The sequence below is a fragment of the Procambarus clarkii genome, chromosome 35 (assembly GCF_040958095.1).
Source record: "Procambarus clarkii isolate CNS0578487 chromosome 35, FALCON_Pclarkii_2.0, whole genome shotgun sequence".
Lineage (NCBI taxonomy): Eukaryota > Metazoa > Arthropoda > Malacostraca > Decapoda > Cambaridae > Procambarus > Procambarus clarkii.
Genome location: NC_091184.1, coordinates 11,062,478 through 11,088,891, shown reverse-complemented (window position 1 = coordinate 11,088,891; position 26,414 = coordinate 11,062,478). Strand labels below are relative to the sequence as shown.

General features: G+C 43.6%; 1 protein-coding gene across 1 annotated transcript in view; it reads left to right on the top strand.

Annotated features, from left to right (window-relative positions):
* LOC138371320 (tripartite motif-containing protein 5-like) overlaps positions 1-21,801 on the top strand; it is a 69,913-nt gene extending 48,112 nt beyond the window's left edge. The window contains exons 3-4 of the mRNA XM_069336107.1: positions 20,841-21,542; positions 21,757-21,801. Of these exons, the coding sequence (XP_069192208.1) occupies positions 20,841-21,542; positions 21,757-21,801 (747 nt within the window). The remainder of the gene's footprint in view (positions 1-20,840; positions 21,543-21,756) is intronic.
* The last annotated feature ends 4,613 nt before the right edge of the window (positions 21,802-26,414 follow it).

The window sequence follows — 26,414 nt, the reverse complement described above, 5'->3', positions numbered from 1 at the left end:
CAAGGTTGTCACTGCTTTATCAGGGCAGCTTTTCCAAGAATGCGGTTACCTTTTCAAACATTCCCAACACTTCACTGATCTCACTGGAAGAGGCAGCATCCTCCCTTACCTCCTCATCCCCTTACTAATGGTGCAAATTGTTGATGAGGATCTGCCATACTCCCTTGTGAGATCAGCCACACAGACACCACGCTCATGCTTTGCTATAATTTCCTTCTTCAAATCCATAGTAATTGTGTGTTTCTTCCTCTTGACAAGACTATCTTTAACAAGCAGCTTCTTTGGCGACATCTTGCGTTACAAATTGTTGTCACAAAACCACAAAATACCGAAAGAAAAGCGCAAATAAATGCAGAGGGATGCTTGTCATGCGCGATACAACAACAACACTGGTGTCGGAGGCGTCCGAGAATTTGTGAGAACCCGCGAGACGCTAGGAAGCACCATGTGGTTTTGCTCGTTAATAGAGGTGAAGCTCGTCAATAGAGACAAATTTGCTGTGAGTGGCTCACTCGTTACTCAAAATGATCTTAGATACAGCCGCTCGTTAATCGAGGTGCTACTGTACTTTATAAAAGTGATAAAGCCCTGATCATCAAAACCGCCTAAAGAGACAAAGAAAATAGAATTTGAAATCTGTGAAAAACTCAGTCAAAAAAAATTCAAAGTCCCAAGTTCTGCCAGTTGTGACTGATTTATTGGGACCAATTTCATTCTATCTTGACATAGTTAGGGATGGGTATGCACTCTCCAGGATGTAGAGGTTACATCAAAATGAGATAATAAACAAAGGAGATAAAAAATATATATATTTTTTGGATATTGGTGACAGTAACAGATATTAACATTAGGCAATACATTTTTATGATATTTAACAAAATAGAGCATGATAACATACTCATTATTATTGGTATTATGATGTATTACTCAGCAATGCTATACAGGCACCAGCTGCATATCCACTTTGTCGATACTTCTTGCTACTATTCTTCTTCTTTGTACATTGTACAAGTGCTTGCATCCCTTTATTACTGCATTATCCCTCAGTTCCAGTTAATAGGAGCTGTTCTCCTTATCAACAAAATGTTCTCCTTTTTAAAAAAAATTGTCTAAAATATATTTTTGAAAATATTAGGATGAAATTTGCATGATGCTTATGCCAATAAGTTGGAGATTTGTCTAACATTTAATATTAATTTTCACATAATTCAAATATTTTTGGCCCAGCCCCCATTTACAGCATTTACAGGTTAATGCACATGGTTTGTCTTACGTAGGCTGTTAGAGAGGGAGGGGAGGCAGCCGAGAACCCGCCCATACCCCTTCCCCTTTCCTGCCCCACCCTCCTTACTCCTGTCCACCCTCCATACTCCTGTCCACCCTCTTTACTCCTGTCCACCCTCCTTACTCCTGCCCACCCTCCTTACTACTGCCTACCCTCCTTACTCCTGCCTACCCTCCTTACTCCTGCCCCCCCCTCCTTACTCCTGCCCACCCTCCATACTCCTGCCCACCCTCTTTACTCCTGTCCACCCTCCTTACTCCTGCCCACCCTCCTTACTCCTGCCTACCCTCCTTACTCCTGCCTACCCTCCTTACTCCTGCCCCCCCTCCTTACTCCTGCCCACCCTCCATACTCCTGCCCACCCTCCTTACTCCTGCCCACCCTCCTTACTCCTGCCCACCCTCCTTACTCCTGCCCACCCTCCATACTCCTGCCCACCCTTCCTTACTCCTGCCCAACCTCCTTACTCCTGCCCACCCTCCTTACTCCTACCCACCCTCCTTACTCCTACCCACCCTCCTTTTTCTGGCCTACCCTCCTTACTACTGCCACCCTCCCTTACTTTTGCTCAAAGTACAATACCTAAAAAATATTATTAAATTTTTCAAAAAATTTACTATGTTTTGGTGGGAAAAATTTAGTCATAGAAACCTTAAAATTTGTTTTATTTTGCCTAATAGGTAATACTGCTTCCATCTCTGCTCGGCTACCAAGGACGATAGCAAACACAACTTCTGCCATTAATGATGGTAAGGACAATTTTATTCTTACTGTACTACCAGTGTGTGTGTGTGTGTATCATATTGTTATTAACTAATGATGGTAAGTATATTTATTATGTTGTCATTAACTAGTGATGCTGAGTGTATTAACCCTTTAAGTGCGCAACTCATCATATGATGGGTTGAGTGACTTGCAATAACTTGCGCTCCACATCATATGATGCATTGGAGTACCGCGCAAGATTTGAAAGGGCCCGCGAGTAGAGGGGACTCCCATACGCTGCTTAGGGGTTATAGTAAACAGACACCATTTTGTAAAAAAAAATCCAGCTCACGCTACCATCGCGTGGGAGGCATCAGTTACCCAGCAGCCACCATGTCGAGCGCACGGCCGAACGCTTATCGGGCGCGCACCACGCAATCACTCGCCCAAGAGCAAATAACCAGTGAATTATTTTCTGATGGTGAGGAAAGTGATTTTGATAACTAATATTGATAAAGACTACACACAATTGACCGATGATAGTAGCACTGACAGTGAAAATGAGATACAGCCGCCTCCCATGGCGAGGCCTATATGCTCACCAATACCACTTAGCCCAGTGTCTACTCCAATTCACCCTCGACCACACAGTTCATGTGCTTATTTAGAGTCTGAGGATATTTTCGGTGACGAGTCAGAGGAAGGTGACTCATTTTCTGGTTTTAGTGAAGTGGAATCAGAACATAGTGTTTACTGGGCCTGGTGCCAGTACCAGTGGTGTTACTGGGCAAGAATTTGTCGCGTCAGCAGCGTCTCGCCCAGCCAAGCGCCACCGCATGGAACAACATGAGGCACCAAGAGTAGTGTAGTGATGGTGATGTTCACGTGCTTCCACCTTATGTGCACGTAGTGGCCGTACTGTGCGTAGATGGGCTTCAGCTCCTGGTCCACGGTGTACATCGCTTCCTCGCCGTCGTGCCCCTGTTGCATCTCGCAGGACACCAGGTGTACTAGTGTGGAGTGATGGTGCTGGTTTTATTCCTCGAATTCCTGCCTTTGACAATAAGATGGGATTACCGAGCTTTTCCCTGATAATGGAGAGGATATGAGTAAATTAGATTATTTTACAGCATTCTATGATGAGCCGCTCATGGAATATATTGTACACCAAACGAACCTTCATGCGGCTCATCTCATTAGAAGAGAGATAACAGAATTTTCACGATTGCAACATTGGAAAACCACCAATGTAGGTGAAATGTATGTGTTTTTAGCAATATGTATGTTGATGAAGCACTGTGTCAAACACGCTATCACAGATTACTGGAGCAAAGATCTGACTATTCCAACACCTTTCTTAGGGAAATATATATCCCGAGATAGGTTTCAGATACTCCTCAGGTATCTGCATTTTGCATGTAATGAGGACCGGGCAGAGGATGATAGACTTTGGCGAGTGAGACTATATGAATGAAGTGATTGATAAGTTCAGAGATTTTTACGTACCAGCACAGAAGCTGGTGATTGATAAATCCCTTGTGCTTTTCAAAGGATATGTTTCATTCAAGCAGTATATTCCCTCCAAACGAAACAGATTTGGATTGAAATTCTTTGTACTGTATGACTGTGAAACAGGATACGTGTTATACATGATTCTGTATTCAGCTAGCGATGTAGACATTCCCGGTAACAACGAACATGGTGTCTCGGGTAGTGTGGTGAAGTCACTGATGGCACCATGGACGAACAAGGGCCACATCTTATACACAGATAATTACTATACTAGTCTATTGCTAACTACGTTTTTGGTTGAAAATAGAACTGGATTGGTTGGCACAGTAAAGGCGCGAAGGAGGGAAATGCCAGTGTTTGACGGTAGACTTGCAGTTGGTGAGTGCCAGCTACAGAAATGTGATCAAATACTCTCGGTTCGGTGGAAAGACAAGAGAGAAGTGAACATGCTGACAACCATTCATGAGGGTACAATGGTGAATAGTGGCAAGGTGAACTGTGTAACGAAAGAACCAGTATATAAGCCAGATTGTGTTCTTGACTATAATATCAACATGCGTTTGATTGATAAGGCTAACATGATGGTTGGCATGATCGAGTGTGTGCAGAAAACATTGAAATGGACGAAAAAAGTGTTTTTCCATCTTGTTGACATGAGCATGTTGAACTGCTATAATATGTATCTGGGGAAAACTGGACATAAACCTAGTTTCTATGCATTTGCTTTTACACTTGCAACACAGTTATTAGCAAAGTTTGGTCAAGATGTCCCTGGCATACAAAGACCAATCATGAACCCAGTGTTGCAGCATGCTGCAACACCCAGGCTTGCTCACATGGAGGCCTTTCAGCAACACAGACTAAAACATTTGCCACCAGCTGGAAAGCGTGCAATAGGCCAACGTGAATGCCTAGTATGTAAAAACAACAAAAAGGAGAGAACAGAAACGTAAAGTGGTGCAAACATCGTGTGAAGCGTGTGCAGTGCCATTGTGTGCTGTCGACTGCTTCAACGACTACCACTCTCTCCAAGATTTCTAAATGTGCAATAATAGTGCAAAAACCTGTACATAGTGCATGCTTGTGTGTACATATAATAATGAACATTGTGATTACATAATATAATGGCGTAATGGAAAACATTTGTGTGCACATGTGTATACTCGATGTATGTAACATTTATTGACAATGACTGTGATGTAACATTATGTGCAACACAATTAGTGACTAATATTGCTAATAAAATAGGCCTAGACACTGTAAATAATGACGCAAAAATAAATTTGTGGCAACTCTGGTTGCTTGAAGACCGCACGCGACGCCTCTGGGACACACCGTGCATGAGCGATCATGCAGGGTGTGATGTCATCGCCCATCTTGTCGGCTCAATTACGTCGTCGGTAAGTTCAATTTAATTTTTTTTTCTCGTGGTCAGGGAACACGACTTAACAGGTTAGGAAGAAAAAATATTTTTTTTTTTTTTGGTACGCACCTGTGGGTAACAAATGCTAAATAGCCCGGAGCCACACAAGGGTTATTCTTGGTGTTTTCATTACCCAGTGATGGTGAGTGTATTCATCATATTGGCATTACCCAGTGATGTTGATTGTATTAGTCATGGTATTAATAACCAGTTTTGTTGAGTGTATTAACCCTCTGAAATGCATTAGCGCCTAATTTCGCTCAGTCAAGCGGTGCACATAACACCTTAACCACTGCACTGTGCCAAACGACAAATGCTTTTCGCCATTAACTGTCCCCACCGACAAAAGTTTTTTTTTTCGTACTCGGTCAAAACACGCTCGCGGTAGGTTGGATACAAAATGAACTCTTGGGACCTCCAGTGAGAGGCAGCTTTCTTTGAAAAAATTCCCAGAATGTCCTAGGGCTGCTGGCTGGGTTAGTATTGAGTGAGTAACCATGGGGTGGTGCACGTGCCTCTGGCTCCCAAACACCTGTCCGACGCAGTGTTGAAAGATTGCTCTCTGTCGGTGAAATTCAGACCTTATAGCTTGAAGAACATAAGGGTCATGATATTGATGAAGCTAGGTCATGATATTGATGAAGCAATAAGGACCTAACACAAAGGTCGGATGCAAGTGATACCGCACCTATTAGGACGACACAGCAAGCGTATCCAGTTGTAGCTGTGAACGCCACCCATGCCCACCTATGCCATCTCCAATTTATATAGGTGATACATAGATGAATCATTTTCTGGGTTCAGTGATGATGCATCTGATACAAGTAGCATAGATGAACAGTGTTAGCGGTTTCCATGGTGGTGTTTTCCATAGATATTTTCAAGATTAGCTGAATCTCTTCCAGAATGGCTGAATCTCTTCCAGATTGACTGACACTTGCCATAAATGACTGAATCTTCCAGTCAGGGACCTTACAAAGCAGTATTTTCAAGACTACCTTACACATTACAAGCTTGGCTACATACCACTTACAAGTACTAAAGCCAAGGGTGTACATGAGTGCGTTATTTGCAAGCACATAGAACAAAGAAACAGCGAAAATCTATGTACCTGGTGCAACGAGAGCGAAGTCGCGCTTTGTACCATGGACTACTTCATTGATTATTACTCACTTCTGAAGTACTGATTGTGTAATACAGTGTGTTAGTGTGTAAATAGTGTGTGAAACTATACATATTGTAATCTTAGTGAATTTTTAGCAAGTAATATTGCAACAATAAACATTGTGGATACATTACTGACACACAGTATCACAGTTCCATGGAACATTATGAACGTTCTGTTGTATACATATTGTAAATAACAAAAATATGCATCATATACAATAAAAAAACTAATAAAACCGCATTGAAAATACATAGAACAAATAATTAAAAATATATTTGTGGCAACTCACAATGCTTGAATGGCCTGCACACTTGCTTCTGGGAGTTTCTGGTACGGGCGACCAGCCATGATGACGTCACAGCGCACCTTGTCCACGTCCCCACAGCCAAAGTAAGTGAAATTTTGTATTTATTTTTACATAGACATGTTCAGGGTTAAAAAAAACATTTTTGGGGGAACACTTGATTTCATGTGCACGGGGAATGTCACAATAAACTCAGCGCATCACAGTGGTTAAGGCACTCGTAGATATATTGTAGGGTTCAAAACTTGGGTACAAGATGGATTCCTGAGGTGTTTGCCAGCTTGAAAAAAATTCCCAGCATTCCCCACGGTTGTGGGCAAGCTCATATTCAAGGTAGCAACCATTTTGTATGTATCCATATTGAGCTCCCAGTCTCTAGTTGGCCATGTTTTTGAGGAAAACACTCTCTGATGTTGAAATACAGGGCATATTCCTTGAAGATGAGCATGCCAGTGATTTTGATAACTCAAATCTGGAAAAAGACCTAAGACAGATGTCTGATACTAGTGATACGGATATTGAAGTGAACGATGTGGAGAGTGTGTACAGTACACAGCTCTCACAGCCCTGCCATACCGGCCTAGGTCATCACCATCAGTGGAACAACACAAATGAATTTTTGTATGTTCTACTGAACATTTAGTGCCAAATGCAATTTGTTCGGATTATCCGGGAATGCTTTAGAGTAGGGTTCGTTAGAGTGAGGATGCACTGTAATTGAATCACTAATATGCTCACAATACTTTTTGAGTATAGCGATGGATCACATTTTATTATATAAATATATCACACTACACACTATAGAATAATATTACTCGAAAAAAACAGAAAAAAATCAAAGACATTGAAATAATTAAGTAATAATATTTTTGTGGCAACTCCCGCCTGACAGCTCGGGTGGAGCTGACTGCCTCCAATGATTACTCTGTCAACGCCTCACGTTTGCCAGACTTCCTCGCCCTATTGTGGTCAAAATATGTCACAAATTATTTTCTATTTTTTCCCATGATCAGGAAACACACATGAACACTTTTATAAGAAGTGTTGCAGGCTAAAATCGCAAGAGAGCAGCCCAAGGGTTAACAAAAACCAACTAATAATATCAGGGGTTTCGCGGCCTGATGAGGGTATCGACATCATAAAACCAAAACACGCTGAGTCCCTGATGAAGGTAATGCCATCATCAATTAATGCATTTTTAAAAATCCCATTTATTGTCCGAATATTATGGGACTGGTTTTAAATGTGCCCCTTTATATTGTGAACAGTTTGATAGCAAAATGAATGACGTAGCATGAAAATTGAGGTTAGAAAGCTGAAAAAGAGTACAGTTCATCCTCACTAACGAACCCCGTTCTAGCGAATTCCCAGAAGATCCGAACAAATTGAATTAGGTACTAAATGTTCAGTGGAACATACAAATGTTTGATTAAGCGAAGATTGTTCATCCAAGCAGTCACCGAGACCGAGCGTCGGAGGTGGCTGTCATCATCTATGATTCGCCAAAGTGTAAACAGTTATACAGTGTTTTATTATGCTTACCCATTGTTTTATAGGGATAAATGGTTGAAGGATGATAAAATGGTATCAAGGGTCATTGGTGAGAGTTGTTGTCAGGGGGAGCAAGTGGTGTCAGTAGTTAGGGTTTATTGTTAGGGGGGGCAGGTGGTGTAAGTTATTCTCATGGAAGGCAGGTTGTCAGTGGTGTAAGTTGTCAGGGAAGCTGGAGTAATAGTGGTGTCAGGGGAGGCTGGTTGTGTCAGTGGTGGAAGTTGTCAGGGAAGATGGAGTAACAGTGGTGTCAGGGGAGGCAGGTTGTGTCAGTGGAGAGCTCTGGCTCTGTTACGGACCGAGCCCAGCGTTGTAACACGGAGCTGTGACGACCACGCCATCTGTGAGTCGGCTCCCGAAACCCCCTCCAAATGGACAGCGCCATCTAGTGAGGACAGGATATACCGGCCACAGGGGCTGGTTTCCCGTCTTGATCAGCTCATAACATAGCCGCTGCTGACCTCTGGTGAGGTGGCGCTTAGACAGCAACGCCATCTATGGAGTGGATAGGTGGGCGTTTGTGTCTAAGCCTGTAAGTGAGGTGCCCTAGGGTGTCCCTAGTACTGATGACGTGTCTGATTACAGAGTCGACCTGGGACTGCTGGATTGGACGATGGGCAGTCTACCCAAGGCAGCCATAGACTCTCCACGTGTTTGCTGTAGAAGCTGTGAGTCACCCCCTGGACGAACACTGTTGAGTGTTAGCCTGCCTGTAACGTGGCAGTATTAGGAATCGTCGTACCCGGGGCTGGCTGGTGGAGAAGACTCGCCACTGGGGTGTTGAGAGAGGAGAGTGATCAGCGGAATCACACGAGGCTCCTGCCTAGGGTTCGCAACCCTAGTATCGGTCGTGGAGTGGCCTACGCAGCGGAGCTGATTGGAACCTGCCAGCTACAGGCTGGATTTGTGGTTGAAGGCCTCCACGACGGTGCACCCAGTGGGACTGTGATTTGGCTGGCCTGTGGCCAGGGTAGATTCGCCTAGAGAATCGAAGGATTCATCGTGAGGCCACAAGAAGAGAACCAGGGCTAAGCATCGTTGAGCACCGTGGAGCATCCTGTGTCTTCAGAGGAAGACCATTCTGTACATTATAGTGTTTATACCCCCCGTGTGACAGTTTATATATTTATTTATTGGTGGTGGTAATATATATATTTAAATTAGTGCATTTTTATCCCTTCCCCTTTAATTTACTTGCGTTACGGAACACACCCCTTGAAAGCCACTACTAACTTGGGGCCGGATACCCAAACTCTAATAACATCAGAGAAGAACCCCAGTTGCGACCCAATAGGGCCGTAACAGGCTCGAGTTATCATGTAAATGGCAATACGTGGCTGGCGCCTCCATGCTCCACCTCGATAGTTCACTCACTGTCTGCTTTTCACCAAATTAGCTGAGAAAATGTTACCATTTCAGTTGTTTGCAACACAAAGCTCTATCATATTCCATAGTCAAAATGAACAATTTATAATAAATTGTGGTGTCAGTGGTGAGAGGATGTATTAGGGGGTGGAAAGGCGTCAGAGAAGGAGGGCGAGTAGAGACGCCAGCTGACTGCCATTTCAGTGGTTTGTAATGCATCTACCATATTCCGTAGTCAAAATGAAGAATTCATAATAAAGTGTGGGGTCAGTGGTGAGGGGATGTATTGGGGTGGGAGGGAGGGGTAAGGAGGCGGCTAGCCTCTATGCAGTCAACATTGGGTCGAGTTTCGTCGAGGTCTGGGTTCAAGGCCTGGTCTGAGGTCTGGCCTGAGGTCTGGCCTGAGGCCTGGTCTGAGGCCTGGTCTGAGGCCTGGTCTGGCCCAAGGCCTGTCAGTCTGGCTGCCACCCTTCCCCCCCCCACTCCTATACCGCCAACATGCTACAACCACCCCCCCCTCCCCTCCCGCACCTGACTACCAGCGGCCGGCCCTGACCCTCCTTCCCCTACCACCGGCGGCCCGCCAACCACCCCTCCTCCTCTCTTCAGTTTGTTGAGAAAATTATGTGATTTTGCTTTTTTGGATTCAATAATGCTCATATATGTAGAATTTTTAATCCAAATTGTTTGTAAGTGATTGTTCTATCAAATGCCATAGTGAAAATGAAGACTTCATAATAAATGAATTGTTTATGAATATTTATATAGACTGATACAGTTGGCTTATGGAAATCCTGGCCATTACATCATATTTGCGGCCACCAATAACAGTCACATAGTTTTGATTTTAATATGGAATTGTTTACAATTGATTGTTCTATCATGTGCCATGTTCAAAATGATAAATACATAATAAATAGATTTTCTGTGATTTTTTGTTTTGATGATAGTGAATGTAATACCTTTGTTATTTTCACATGAAGGGGAGGGACAGCCTGGGGCTGACGGGTAGAACGAATTCCGCAGTGAAACGAATCGGCCTCGCCTCATATAACGCCTACGCCTCGTTCGAGTGAGGTCACACTGTATAAACATTTGAGTGTGGTTTGTGCGCTCACGGCCAATGCTCAGCCTTCGTTGCAGTGTGTGCCAGGTCGCTTGCCAGGCCAGCAAAAGAGTTAATCTTCCTTGGAAATTTCAATTTACCGAGTCTAAGATGGAAAATGGCAAACACAAATATCATAGCAGGGAATGACCCGGGAAATAACCAACCACAGGTCAGAGAACTTTTGAGATTCTGTGACAAATTCTCGCTCAATCAACAGATTACAGAACCAACTAGGAACGAAAACACACTAGACTTGTTTTCTAGTGTTTTTTTGTTTTCTAGTTTTCTTGACTTGTTTTCTTGTTCATCATTAGTTCACAAACAATGATGAACTAATCAGAGACATCACAATCTCAGATACTTCATACTCAGTCCATAAGCTCATTGAAGTGCGAACTAGCATAAATAACGGTAGTAGGTCTAAGAGACCCAACAAGCGAGAAGGAATATTCAATCAATTCAATTTTAACAACAAGAGGATCGACTGGGAAAAAATAAATGTAGACCTTGCAACCATTCAATGGGAGACGGTCTTAAGCGACAAAACTCCCACACAGGGAATAGCTCAACTGACAGCTGAAGCTTACAAGGTCTGCTTGAAGCACATGCCTGTGAGGAGGGGCAGAAAGAGGACCGCTCAAGAAAGAGAACGCAGACAACTGTACAGGAGAAGGAAAAAAATAACGGAAATGCTTCTGCAGACACAACTATCACAAGCAAGGAAAATAAGCCTAAGCAGGGAGATCGAAGAAGTAGAACAAACGTTGAAGCGATCATATGAGTCTGAGGAAATGGAATTGGAACAGAAAGTTATACAAGAGATAAGGAAAAATCCTAAATATTTTTTCACATACGCAAAATCAAAATCAAAAACCTCTACCAGTATTGGACCATTAATTACAAATGAAGGTACGTACACAGAGGACAACAAAGAGATTAGTGAAATTCTAAGAAGCCAGTATGAGGCTATGTTTAGCACACCAATAAACAACATGAAAGTTGATGACCCAGACAGCTTCTTTATGAATGACATTCAAGCTGCAGATAATATAACGGATATTACCACAAACTCGGAAAACTTTGAAAGAGAAATTGACAATATGCCTATGCACTCAGCTCCTGGGCCTGACTCATGGAATTCAATATTCATAAAGAAATGTAAAGTACCAGTAGCGAGAGCACTCAGCGTAATTTGGAGAAAGAGCCTGGATACAGGGGAGATACCAGCAGCACTTAAATCTGCAGATATAGCTCCGTTGCACAAGGGGGGGAGTAAAGCCTTGGCAAAAAATTATAGGCCAGTTGCACTAACATCACACATAATAAAAGTGTTTAAAACGTCTGTATATAGGGTAATAACACCAGAAACAGTATTGTTGGGGGTGAAACTTTAGTGCGTCTGACCTTGAATGTGTGAAGGAAGCAGCCGCCACCTGACTGTGTGTAGCGACGTCTCTTAGTGCCTGAACTAACTATATCAACTTAGTTGTACAGTTGTGGTGAACAAAACATGTAGATACTTACATATAACATCTGTATATAGTGAATAAAAGCAAAAACAGTATTGTGGGAGGAGAATCGCTGTACTCAGGAGGGAGGGAGGAAGTAGCAGCCAGATGCGGGCTGCCACTGGTTGCCACTGCCACTTAGCATGCCAACTTAGTGGTTCGTTATGGTGAACACGAATGTAGATACTTATATGTAACGTCTGTATATAGTGAATAAAAGCAAAAACAGTATGGTGGGAGGAGAATGTGGGCGAGTGAGGTGTTGAGGGAGTGGGTGGCAGCGAGTGGCTGGCTGGTGTGTGGCGGTCACTCCTCGTTGCTTTTTGACTCATATTAGCGACTTAATGGTACGTTATGGTGAACAAAACATGCAGATGCTTATATATAACCTGTGTATATAGTGTAATAATCGACAAAGTATTTGTTCACTGTTTGATGAACATAATAATTGAATCAACAATATGCACACCATATTTTTGAGTACAGCGATGATTCACTCATTTTATTATATAAATATATCACACTACACACTATTGAATAATATTACAGCAAAAATACTATGAAAAATCAATCAGAGACATTGAAATAATTAGGTAATTATCTCTTTGTGGCCACTCCTGCCTGACAGCTGGCGAGCAACAGACCGCTTGGGACGCACGCTGAGTCAGCGCCTGTTTTTTGCCAGACTTCCCTGCCCTATAGCGGGCAATATATGCCACTTACGATATTTTTTATTATTTTTCCCATGATCAGAGAACACAAATTAACAGGTTTAAAAGAAAAAATTATTTTTTTTTTTATGCGCCTGTGGGTGACAAATGCTAAATAGCCTGGAGCCACACAGGGGTTAAACATAATACAGGGTACATAACACAATCAAATTTGCCCATAGTAGGTAAGCACCATGTAAAGAATTTGGGAATAATGATGTCTAACGACCTAATGTTTAGGGAGCATAACCAAGCAAATATTGCGTCAGCCAGAAAAATGATGGATTACGAGAACTTTCAAATCCAGGGATCCCATCACAATGGTTGTGCTCTTCAAATCACTTGTGTTGTCGCATCATGAGTACTGCTCAGTACTCACTTTACCCTTCAGAGCAGGAGAGATTGCAGAAATAGAGGGAATACAGAGAACATATACGGCATACATAGACCCGATAAAGCACCTAAATTATTGGGATCGTCTCAAAGCCCTCCAAATGTACTCACTAGAAAGACGACGAGAGAGATATCAAATAATATACATATGGAAAATACTAGAGGGCCAGGTTCCAAATCTACACTGTAAAATAACAACATACTGGAGTGAATGATATGAAAGAAAATGCACAATAAAACCAGTGAAGAGCAGGGGTGCCGTAGGCACAGAGAACACTGTATAAACATCAGTGGTCCGCGGTTGTTCAACATTCTCCTGGCAAGCATAAGAAATATTGCTGGGACAACCATGGACATCTTCAAGAGAAAACTAGATAGGTTTCTCCAAGGAGTGCTGGACCAACCTGGCTGTGGTGGGTATGTGGGCCGCTCCAAGCAACAGCCTGGTGGACCAAACTCTCACAAGTCAGAGTTTGAGGAGTAGAGAGTACTCCTCAAGTACTTCCAGTAGAGTAGAAGTAGGAGTAGAACAACTCCCAGAACCCCATCAAGCAGGTAAACCGCCTCTAGATACAATGAAGATAAGCCTTAGGCTACACAATGAAACTTGTAAAAGCAACTGTATTGCTGCTGCCTCTAATATCAACTGGGAGTTTGAAATAGGTGACATAGTGAATATCAACCTTGCAGTGCAAACATTTCTTCACAAAACTTTTAGCCTTGCCTTAAGGCTACCTTGAGGTGTTTTCTGGGCTTAGCGTCCCCGCTGCCCGGTCGTCGACCAGGCCTCCTCGTTTCTGGATTGGTCAACCAGGCTGTTGAATGCGGCTACTCGCAGCCTGACGTATAAATCACAGCCTGGTTAATCAGGTATCATTTGGAGGTGCTTATTGAGTTCTCTCTTGAACATTGTGAGGGATCGGCCAGTTATGCCTCTTATATTTAGTGGAAGCGTGTTGAACAGTATCAGGCCTCTGATGTTGACAGAGTTCTCTCAGAGTACCTATTGAACCTCTGCTCTTCAACGGGGGTATTCTACACATGCTGCCATACCTTCCGGTCTCAAATGATATTATTTCTGTGTGCAGATTTGGGACCAGCCCCTCTACTATTTTCCACGAGTAAATTACAGTAGTTGCATGTCTCTGCACCTTTTCCAGTTTGTTGATGTGCTGCTTAAGATATGGGCACCATACAACCACTGCATATTCCAGTTTTGGTCTGACAATAGTTGTGAATAATTTCTTTAGTATTTTGCCATCCATGTATTTAAAAGCAATTCTGAAGTTAGAAAGTGTAGCATTGGCTCTTCACACAATGTTCTTTTTGTGGTCCTCAGGTGATAGCTTTTTATCTAGAACCACTTCTAGATCTCTTTCTTTATCCGAATTCTTTAAAGATTTCTCACATTTCATAGAGGTGTCTGAATATAAAGTGAAAAAAATGCCAAAGGAGCTAAGTAAGAACAAAGCATTTGGTTCAGATGGAGTTTCACCATGGGTTTTGAGAGAATGTGCACTTGAGCTCAGCATTCCACTTAACAGATTTTTTCAGGCATCCCCGTGAACAGGAGTCCTAGCAGATGTGTGGAAAAAGGCTAACACAGAACAAATGTTTGCACTACAAGGTTGATATTCACTGTACTACCTATTTCAGATTCCCTGTTGATATTAGAGGCAGCAGCAATCTACAACAGTGGCAGCAGGAAAGATCCCATCAAATATAGACCTGTGTCATTGACAAGTGTTATAGTCAAAATATTGGAAAAAACCAGCGTTGAATGTAATGAAACGCCATTTTCTGGGTGAGACCCGGAGCTTTACCAGGCTGATATGCTAATGTCAGACTTTGGCATCAGTCATGTGTATGGAGTTCTAGGGCCTACCGGGGACCACGGCCAGAACCTGGCCCCCTCAGAGAGGCAAGGGGAGCAATGGCCTATAGAATGGCTTATGCATCATTAACGATGCATAAGCAACAGGGCTCCATTAAGGAACATATAATCTCTTCCCACAACCAGACCATCACCAGAGAAGTCTTATCAAAAAACACGGAAATCATCGATAGATACAGCGATAGCAGGCGGCCTGATATCTGCGAGGCACTACACATTAAGAAGCCGATACCAGCAATCAACAGCCAATTAATGCACAACTATATTCTACCCACTTCAAGACTCCGCTCCAATATAGAAGCATCAAGAAATATGGATCAATAGGCTTTCTACAATTACTTCCATTCAATACCCATTGTTTTGTGTTCTGTCTTGTGTTTGAATTTAATACCCATTGTTTCGTGTTCTGTCTTGTGTTGGAATTTAATACCCATTGTTGAAAGTTCGTTTTTTCACCTCATCCACCTCACCCAAATGTAGATATAAACCTCGAAGATGTGTAAGCTCTATTCAGTTTCAGTTGTGTGTTTGTATACTAAAGTCTTTGAAAATGTAATAAGTTTTACGAAACGCGCTCAAGTGTCGCGTCAGACTAGAAATAAAAATGAATTTTGGAGAATTGATCTTTGAATTACCATCAACAGTGAAAAAGAAATGTAAGAAAGATAGAGAAAATTCGTGTTAGAATTATTAATCTTACTTTTTCAGTCATATTTAATAATATATGTCTACAGGAAAGACTGCTACCAAAATATACTAATATATATATATATATATATATATATATATATATATATATATATATATATATATATATATATATATATATATATATATATATATATATATATATATATTTGTATATTTTGGTAGCATTCTTTCCTGTAGACATATATTGTTAAATATGACCGAAAAAATAAGATTAATAATTCTAACACAAATTTTCTCAATATTTCTTATGTTTCTTTTCACTGTCGATGGTAATTGAAAAATCAGTTCTCCAAAATTCATTTTTATTTCTAGTCTGATGCCACACTTAAACGCGTTTCGTAATAACTTATTACATTTTCAAAGACTTTAGTTTACACGCACACAACTATAACCTGCAAACACTAAACAGATTTCTTACTATGCTATAATTCAAATGGCTTTTCATTTTATATACCTGCATTTGGGTGAGGTGATATGTTACAACAGTTTTGGATGAGGTGAAAACAAACTTTCAACACAAGATAGAACACGAAATATTGGGTAAAGTTAAAGGGGAAGAATGGAAGTAAATGCAAACGGCCTATTGGCCCATACAGGCATACCTCAGAATAAGAGTTTAATCCGTTCCTGGAGACGCCTCGCCTTCCGAAAACTCGCATTCCGAAGTTAATTTCCCCATAAGAAATAAAGGGAAATGAATTAATCCGTTCCTGACTACCCCAAAAACCCCACATCAAACTAAATTTTTATACCTAATTTACCTAATTCATCTAAATAAACCTACAAAACTGTGTTCCAGTTATTACTTACCTTGCTGTCGAGTGCTGTAGGCGTATGGAAGATGGTGAGGAGGGGGGAGGAGGAGAGGAGTTACTGTTTGGAAGGGGAGTCCCCTTCCATAATCACATCACATAACCCCATGCCTTGTAACACTATGGATACCACTTCTCTTTCTAAATTTTTCAAACCAGCCCCTGCTTGCCTTAAACTCTTTCTTATCTGCATCACTCGTTGCAGGGGTATTCTTTAGAAGGTCTTCGTGCAACACCCTGGCTTTCTCACAAATAATGGCCTCCGAAACACTATCACCCCTCAACTCCTTGTCGTGTATCCAAATTAATAACAACTTTTCCACTTCTTCAAGTATTTGTGGTCTTTGTGCCGTTAATGTTCTTACTCCTTTTGCCACTTTAGCACCCATAATCTTATTTTTCTTCTTAAGTATAGTGCATATTGTTGATGTGGCTTTGTTGTACTGCCTACAAAGTTCAACAACACGTGTACCGTTCTCATGCTTCCGAATGATCTCTTGTTTCTCCTCTATTGTCATCCTCACAGGAGCTTTCTGGCCTTTATCCTTACCACTGGCTTTCTTGGGACCCATGGTGAGATATATAATAACAAATTGTATAGACAAATCACAAAAAATCCAACAAAACACTGAAAATCCGCGAGAAGAATTGATGTGGGGGTAGTCACTGAGCGCCAGACAATAATAAACTGAGGGGCGGCGGGGCGGAGGGGCGACGAACGCGCTAGGTCGGCTGTACGCGTATCAACAAACTCGTGTCCAAACTCGCCTCCCGAAGTAACCCTCGCCTTCTGAGACAAATTTTTGGAGTAAATACACCTCGCCTCGCATACAGGGACAATCGCATTCCGAGGTACCACTGTATTTCTTGATGCTTCTATATTGGTGCGGAGTCTTGAAGTGGGTAGAATATAGTTGTGCATTAATTGGCTGTTGATTGCTGGTCTTGACTTCTTAATGTGTAGTGCCTCGCAGATATCAAGCTGCCTGCTATCGGTGTATCTATCGATGATTTCCGTGTTTTTTGTTAAGACTTCTCTGGTGATGGTATGGTTGTGGGAAGAGATTATATGTTCCTTAATGGAGCCCTGTTGCTTATGTATCGTTAATCGCCTGGAAAGAGATGTTGTTGTCTTGCCTATATACTGAGTTCTTTGAGGCTTACAGTCCCTAAGTGGGCATTTGAAGGCATAGACGACATTGGTCTCTTTCAAAGCGTTCTGCTTTGTGTCTGGAGAGTTTCTCATGAGTAGGTTGGCAGTTTTCTTGGTTTTATAGTAAATCGTCAATTGTATCTTCTGATTTTTGTCTGTAGGGGTAACGTTTCTATTAACAATATCTTTCAGGACCCTTTCCTACGTTTTATGAGCTGTGGAAAAGAAGTTCCTGTAAAATAGTCTAATAGGGGGTACAGGTGTTGTGTTAGTTGTCTCTTCAGAGGTTGCATGGCATTTCACCTTCCTTCTTATGATGTCTTCAATGAAACCATTGGAGAAGCCATTGTTGACTAGGACCTGCCTTACCCTACGAAGTTCTTCATCGACTTGCTTCCATCCTGAGCTGTGGCTGAGAGCACGGTCGACATAAGCGTTAACAACACTCCTCTTGTACCTGTCTGGGCAGTCACTATTGGCATTGAGGCACATTCCTATGTTTGTTTCTCTAGTGTAGACTGCAGTGTGGAAACCTCCGCTCCTTTCCATGACTGTTACATCTAGAAAGGGCAGCTTCCCATCCTTTTCCATCTCGTAGGTGAAATGCAACACAGAATTCCGCTCAAATGCCTCCTTCAGCTCCTGCAGATGTCTGACCTCAGGTACCTGAGTAAAAATGTCGTCAACATACCTGCAGTATATGGCCGGTTTCAAGTTCATGTCGACGAAGACCTTTTGTTCGATGGTACCCATGTAGAAGTTTGCAAACAGAACACCTAGGGGAGAACCCATGGCGACCCCATCTACTTGCTTATACATGTGCCCATCCAGGCTCAAGAAGGATGCCTCTTTAGTACAAGCTTGGAGTAGTTTCCTTAGAATGTTTTCTGGTATGTCAAGAGGAGTACAGGCCAGATCACGATACACTCCGCCCGCTATATATATATATATATATATATATTGGTGTATACTAGCAGCAGGTTTTCTTTCAAACATGTTTCATTGAATATGACCGCATATTCTGTATTTATTATTTTTTGGTTTAGGGCTTCTATCCCTCTAACTATTTTCTTAGCATCAGGGCTTAATTGGAATAGGAGTTCTCCAAAACTCATTTTCGTACTTTTAAGTTGATTTTATACCCGCATTAGGTCAGGTGATAATACGATGAAGGTGAAAAACATGGGGGGATACATAAGGGATAAACATAGGGGCTGCAGAAGGCTTATTGGCCCATACGAGGCATCTCCTATCCAAACACAAAGATTAATCCAATGTAATTGGCCTGTTATGTTGGACATTGTCTTCTGTGTTGGACACAGAAGACAATGTTAGACACAGCTCCAGCACAGAAGACAATGTCCAACATAACAGGCCAATTACACTGGATTAATCTTTGTGTTTGGATAGGAGATGCCTCGTATGGGCCAATAAGCCTTCTGCAGCCCCTATGTTTATCCCTTATGTATCCCCCCATGTTTTTCACCTTCATTGTATTATCACCTGACCTAATGCGGGTATAAAATCAACTAGTATTGTAAGATCTGTTCACTTGAGAATGAACCATGGAGGTTCGAAACGTCGTGCAAATTATACAAATAAGTGTAATACACTCTATAGTAAATCACTTCTTTTCTTCACCTTAAAAGTACGAAAATGAGTTTTGGAGAACTCCTATTCCAATTAAGCCCTGATGCTAAGAAAATAGTTAGAGGGATAGAAGCCCTAAACCAAAAAATAATAAATACAGAATATGCGGTCATATTCAATGAAACATATATATATATATATATATATATATATATATATATATATATATATATATATATATATATATATATATATATATATATATATATATATATATAAAATATACAGTGGCACCTCGACATACGATTGCCCCTACTTGCGATAATTTCGAGTTACGATGTGAATTTCATCGAAAAATGCGACTCGACATCTGATGGTGTCGTCGACTTACGATATTTGTTGGTACACGTTCGGGTCGACAGAGCGAGTGGTTCCCAGTCACGCGGCCGACCTGCCTCAGTTTACTACAGCTGCCTGCTTAGTGACGATCGCGCCTATAAGAAATTCCGCTTTTGTGGTGATTTTTTGCATTTTGAACATTAAAGTAATTATTATATACCTTGCCATGAGTCCCAGGAAAGTCAGTGGTAAGGCTCAACATATGAAAACCCATGTAAGGATGAGCATATAGCAGATACAAGAGTACAGAATGTTTCTTCCTCAACAATTAAGAAAATGTGTGCAGCATGGGAAGAATTGCAAACCTTTGTTGAAACGACTCGCCCAAATCAAGCTGCAGTAGGTCGTTGCCTTAACCTATTCAATGACACTGATGCATCATTACAGACAAATGTTAAAATTAAGGGAACAACAAATGCCTCTTGACAAATTTGTAGTGAGACAAACAAGCACTGAATCATAACCAGGTCCTAGTGGTATTCAGGCAAAACGTAGGAAAGAGAGTACCCCAGAGAAAACATCACTGCCTGATGTGATAATGGAAGGGGACTCCCCTTCCAAACAGGAACAACTCTCTTCCTCCCCCCTTATCACCATCTTCCATACGCCATCAAGAGCCATAAAGGTAAGAGACACTTTGGTACTGTATTGTAGTTAGAAAAAAACATTGTATTCAGTATAAAATGTATTTGTATGTTAATATTTTGGAGGGTGGGGAGCGGATTAATTCAATTCCCTTTATTTCTTATGGGAAAAATCGCTTCTACTTACGATATTTCGACAGTCCCGTAACGTAATTGTGTGTTCCCATAGTAAGTGTAAAATAATCCAGAGTTGTTCAATAAAACCCATGTGTTAAGATGTAACCCACAGTGCACTTATTGTCCAACTTAGACTAAGAATACTTGATCCTTCCCCCATTATCACATACGATACATACATTTCCTTCCATTATTCATAATAAAGTAAGGACAGGTTTTGTTAATCTGTACTCTCAGGTATGGCTTACAAACAGCCCTGCTGCTGCAATATGTTACCAAATATATTATCCCATACTCCAGGATATGTTTATAAAAAATATTGGCCTTGCTGTGAATGTGTTAATCTGTCAGTAATATTAACCCTGCTCTGAAATAGTTAATGCAAAGAATGTATAACAATATTATGTAATTTGTATTAGTAAATAAAGTACTGTAATATTAGTTTTAGTTGTAAATACATCTAGCAAACTAAATATTCTTTTCCACAGGATAACAAGCCAGAGGAATGTTCAGTGTGTTTTAACGATTATGCCGAAAATCGGCTACGACCTCGCACACTGCCATGTGGCCACACATTCTGCTCCCAGTGTATTGACAATGCTATCAAGAATGGTCAGCTGACCTGCCCCAGCTGCCGTGCCGAGCACGCTGCCACAGCCTCTACTCAGTTCCCAATTAACTATGCTGTGGAGGCTTTAGTTAGGAAACTCAAAAATATCCAACTAACAACTGAGGAAGTAGTGCCAGCAAAACCTTATGAAGGTCCTGCCAAAGGCATCAGTAAGACATTACGCTCCATGGTGCAGGAGCAGATGAGCAGCATCAGCCGCCTCATTATTAGCTGTGAAGAGGTACTGTCCCAGCTGGGGGAGTACCGGGGGCAGCTGGGGGACTGGAAGACTCATCACCTCCAGCTCCAGGACAGACTCTATGCTCTGGTAGAGCAGAATAAGTCAGCAATGAAACTCTTGGAACTGGAGGATACCAGTGTGGTGGATATGACAACACAAGGAGAGGAAGGGAAGACTCAGCTGCAGGCCATGTTGGGGAGCCTCGGCACAGTCAACACTCCACAGGAGGTTGGCACAACCATAGACACAGCTGATGGGTGCAGCATGAAGATAGAAGATTGGCTCCGGAAGTGCCAGGAACTCTTCCCAGATGTCAAGACTGTCCACACCTCAGTGAAGGTACACTACTGAAGGTCACATTGTTCTCACACAACTGAGTGTAGTATTGCCTCTATATAAATACTTTTGACATGGAGACACATCAAGATAAGAGTTGACTTTATATATAGGAAACATTTGTATTAATAAAGTCAACTGTCATCTTGGTGTTTCTCTACACTGTGGTCAGTGTAGAGAAACACCATTACTTATATTGTGAAATTATTTTACTCAGAGCCTGATGCTTCATTATAGTCCAGTTGCTTTACTAAGAGCCTGATGCTTCATTATAGTCCAGTTACTTTATTCAGAGCCTAATGCTTCATTATAGTCCAGTTACTTTACTCAGAGCCTGATGCAGGCGATGAGTCACAATAACGTGGCTAAAGTATGTTGACCAGACCACACACTAGAAGTTGAAGGGACGACGACGTTTCGGTCCATCCTGGACCATTCTCAAGTCGATCGACTTGAGAATGGTCCAGGACGGACCGAAACATCAGAGCCTGATGCTTCATTATAGTCCAGTTACTTTACTCAGAGCCTGATGCTTCATTATAGTCCAGTTACTTTACTCAGTGCCTGATGCTTCATTATAGTCCAGTTACTTTATTCAGAGCCTAATGCTTCATTATAGTCCAGTTACTTTACTCAGAGCCTGATGGTTCATTATAGTCCAGTTACTTTACTCAGTGCCTGATGCTTCATTATAGTCCAGTTACTTTACTCAGAGCCTGATGCAGGCGATGAGTCACAATAACGTGGCTGAAGTATGTTGACCAGACCACACACTAGAAGTTGAAGGGATGACGACGTTTCGGTCCATCCTGGACCATTCTCAAGTCGATCGACTTGAGAATCGTCCAGGACGGACCGAAACATCAGAGCCTGATGCTTCATTATAGTCCAGTTACTTTACTCAGTGCCTGATGCTTCATTATAGTCCAGTTACTTTATTCAGAGCCTAATGCTTCATTATAGTCCAGTTACTTTACTGAGAGCCTGATGCTTCATTATAGTCCAGTTACTTTATTCAGAGCCTGATGCTTCATTATAGTCCAGTTACTTTATTCAGAGCCTAATGCTTCATTATAGTCCAGTTACTTTACTCAGAGCCTGATGGTTCATTATAGTCCAGTTACTTTACTAAGAGCCTGATGGTTCATTATAGTCCAGTTACTTTACTGAGAGCCTGATGCTTCATTATAGTCCAGTTACTTTACTCAGTGCCTGATAATTCATTATAGTCCAGGTTCCACATTAATGTTTGTGTTGGTAATGGCAGGTGCAGGAGACCATCAGGGAGGCCCTGGAGATGATGACCACAGAGACAGGTGCCACAGCTGACCCCGTACACCTGAGAGACTCAGCCTCCACCATTAATGTTTGTGTTGGTAATGACAGGTGCAGGAGACCATCAGGGAGGCCCTGGAGATGATGACCACAGCGACAGGTGCCACAGCTGACCCTGTACACCTGGGAGACTCAGCCTCCTCCATTAATGTTTGTGTTGCTAATGACAGGTGCAGGAGACAATCAGGGAGGCTCTGGAGATGATGACCACAGAGACAGGTGCCACAGCTGACCCCATACACCTGGGAGACTCAGCCTCCACCATTAATGTTTGTGTTAATAATGACAGGTGCAGGAGACCATCAGGGAGGCCCTGGAGATGATGACCACAGAGACAGGTGCCACAGCTGACCCCATACACCTGGGAGACTCAGCCTCCAGCATCATGAATAAAGTTCAAGAAATCACTGGACAGATCCCCCAGAAGCAGTTAACAGTAAGTTTTTTATTTTCTCTCATAGGTCATATCACAAGATATTGAGATGCATTTTGTGGAGAGGAAGCCTGTTCTTAGGTTTATCGAGGTTCCCCAAGGTCAACTACTGACTTTCCATGACTTATAATTTACAATAGTTTCCTACCCCTGGGATAAATATTTACTGGTAGGTGAACAGACCTAACAGGTGAAAGGAAGCATGTGAACCATTTCTGTCCTGCATGGTGATTGAACCTGTGATCCTCTATTGAACCCGGGATCCTGGCTCCCCTCACAGAGGCACAAAGAGTGGGTGACACTACACCAACCAACCGGGAAAGCATTCAGGAAGACAGTGAACCAAAACAGACCACTGATGGGTTCGAAGAGACTGAAGCCTTAGAACTGCCAACAAACGCCCAGACAATGCCAGCATAAACTTCCCTGCCAGTAGAGGGGGGCTGGAATTACAGGTCCAACACCAACCCCCTGCCAGTACAGGGGGGGCTGGAGATACAGGTCCAGCACCAACCCTCCTGCCAGTAGGTGGGGGCTGAAGCTACAGGTCCAGCACCAACCCCCCTGCCAGTAGAGGGTGGCTGGAGCTACAGGACCAGTACCAACCCTCCTGCCAGTAGGTGGGGGCTGAAGCTACAGGTCCAGCACCAACCCCCCTGCCAGTAGGTGGGGGCTGAAGCTACAGGTCCAGCACCAACCTCCTGCCAGTAGAGGGGGGCTGAAGCTACAGGTCCAGCACCAACCCCCTGCCAGTAGAGTGAGGCTGGAGCTACAGGTCCAGCGGTCCAGCACCAACCCCCTGCCAGTACCTGGTTGATGGAGTTCTGGGAGTTCTTCTACTCCCCAAGCCCGGCCCGAGGCCAGGCTCGACTTGTGAGAGTCTGGTCCACCAGGCTGTTGCTTGGAGCGGCCCGCAGGGCCACATACCCACCACAGCCCGGCTGACCCGGAACTTCTCTTAGAAAACCGTCCAGTTTTCTCTTGAAGATGTCCACGGTTGTTCCGGCAATATTTCTTATAGTCCCTAGGAGGACGTTGAACAAGCGCTGACCTCTGATGTTTATACAGTGCTCTCTGATTGTGCCTATGGCACCCCTGCTCTTCACTGGTTCAATCATGCATTTTCTTCTATATCGTTCAATCCAGTACGTTGTTATTTTACTGTGTACATTTTGGACCTGACCCTTCAGTATTTTCAATGTGTATATTATTTGGTATCTCTCTCGTCTCCTTTCTAGAGAGTACATTTAAAGAGCTTTGAGACGATCCCAATAATTTAGGTGTTTTATCTCGTCTATGCGTGCCGTATATGTTCTCAGTATTCCCTCTATTTCAGCAATCGCTCCTGCTCTAAACGGGGGGACTGAGTACTGAACAGTACTCGAGATGGAACAACACAAGTGACTTGAAGATTACAACCATTGTGATGGGATCCCTGGATTTGAAAGTTCTCGTAATCCATCCGATCATTTTTCTGGCTGATGCGATATTTGCTTGGTTATGCTCCCTAAACGTTACATCGTCGGACATCATTATTCCCAAATCCTTGACATGCAGTAGAGGTGGGCTAAAGCTACAGATCCAGAACCAACCCCCTGCCAGTAGAGAGGGGCTGGAGCTTTAGGTCCAGCACCAGCCCCCTGCCAGTAGAGGTGGGCTGGAGCTACAGGTCCAGAACCAACCCCCTGCCAGTAGAGGGGGGCTGAAGGTACAGGTCTAGCACCAACCTCCTGCCAGTAGAGGAGGGGGCTGGAGCTACATTTCCCACACCAACCCCCTGCCAGTATAGTGGTGGGCTGGAGCTACAGGCCCAGAATCAACCCCCTGCCAGTAGAGGGGGGGGGGCTAGAGCTACAGGTCCAGGACCAAGCCCCTACCATTAGAGGGGGGGCTGTAGCTACAGGTCCAGCACCAACCCCCTGCCAAGAGAGGGGAGGCTGGAGCTACAGGTCCAGCACCAAACCTCTGCCAGTAGAAAGGGGCTGGGGCTACAGATCCAGCACCATCCCCCCCTGCCAGTAGACGGGGGGGGGGGAGGGCTGGAGCTATAGGTCCAGCACCAACCCCCTGCCAGTAGAAAGGGGCTTGAGTTACAGGTCCAGCACCATTCCCAAATTCCAGGAGAGGGGACTGGAGCTACAGGTCCAGAACCAACCCCCTGCCAGTAGAGGGGGGAGGGGGCTGGCGCTACAGGTCTAGCACCAAATTCATGGCACTTGAGGGGGGCTGGAACTACAGGTCCAGCACCATCCAACTGTCAGGAGAGGGGGCGCTGAAGCTACAGGTACAGCACCAACCCCTTGCCAGGAGAGGGGGGCTAGAGCTACAGGTCCAGAACCAACCCCCTGAGTAGAGGGGGCTGAAGGTACAGGTCCAGCACCAACCCCCTGCCAGTAGAGGGGGGCCAGAGCTACAGGTTCAGAACCAACCCCCTGAGTAGAGAGGGCTGGGGCTACAGGTCCAGCACCATTCCACCTGCCAGTAGAGGTAAGCAGGAGCTACATGTCCAACACCAACCTCCTGCCAGTAGAGGGGGGGGGGGTGGAGCTACAGGTCCAGCACCAACCTCCACAGCCAGTAGATAGGAGGCTGGAGCTACAGGTCCAGCACCAACCCCCTGCCAGTAGAGAGGGGCTGGAGCTACAGGTCGCAGCACCAGTCCCCTGCCAATAGAGGTAGTCTGGAGCTACAGGTCCAGCACCAACCCCTTGCCAATAGAAAGGGGCTGGGGCTACAGGTCCAGCACCATCCACCCTGCCAGTAGAGTGGGGCTGGAGCTACAGGTCCAGCGATCCAGCACCAACCCCCTGCCAGTAGAAGGGGTCTGCAGCTACTAGTCCAGCACCAATCCCCTGCCAGTAGAGGGGGTTGGACCTACAGGTAATGCACCATCCCCCTGCCAGTAGAGGTGGGCTGGAGCTACAGGTCCAGAACCAACCCCCAGCCAGTACAGGGGGGGGGGGGTTGGAGCTACAGGTCCAGCACCATCCCCCTGCTAGTAGAGGAGGGCTGGAGCTTCAGGTCCAGCACCAACCCCCTGCCCGTAGATGGGGTCTGGAGCTATACATCCAACGCCAAACCCCCTGCCACTAGATGGGTGGGGCTTT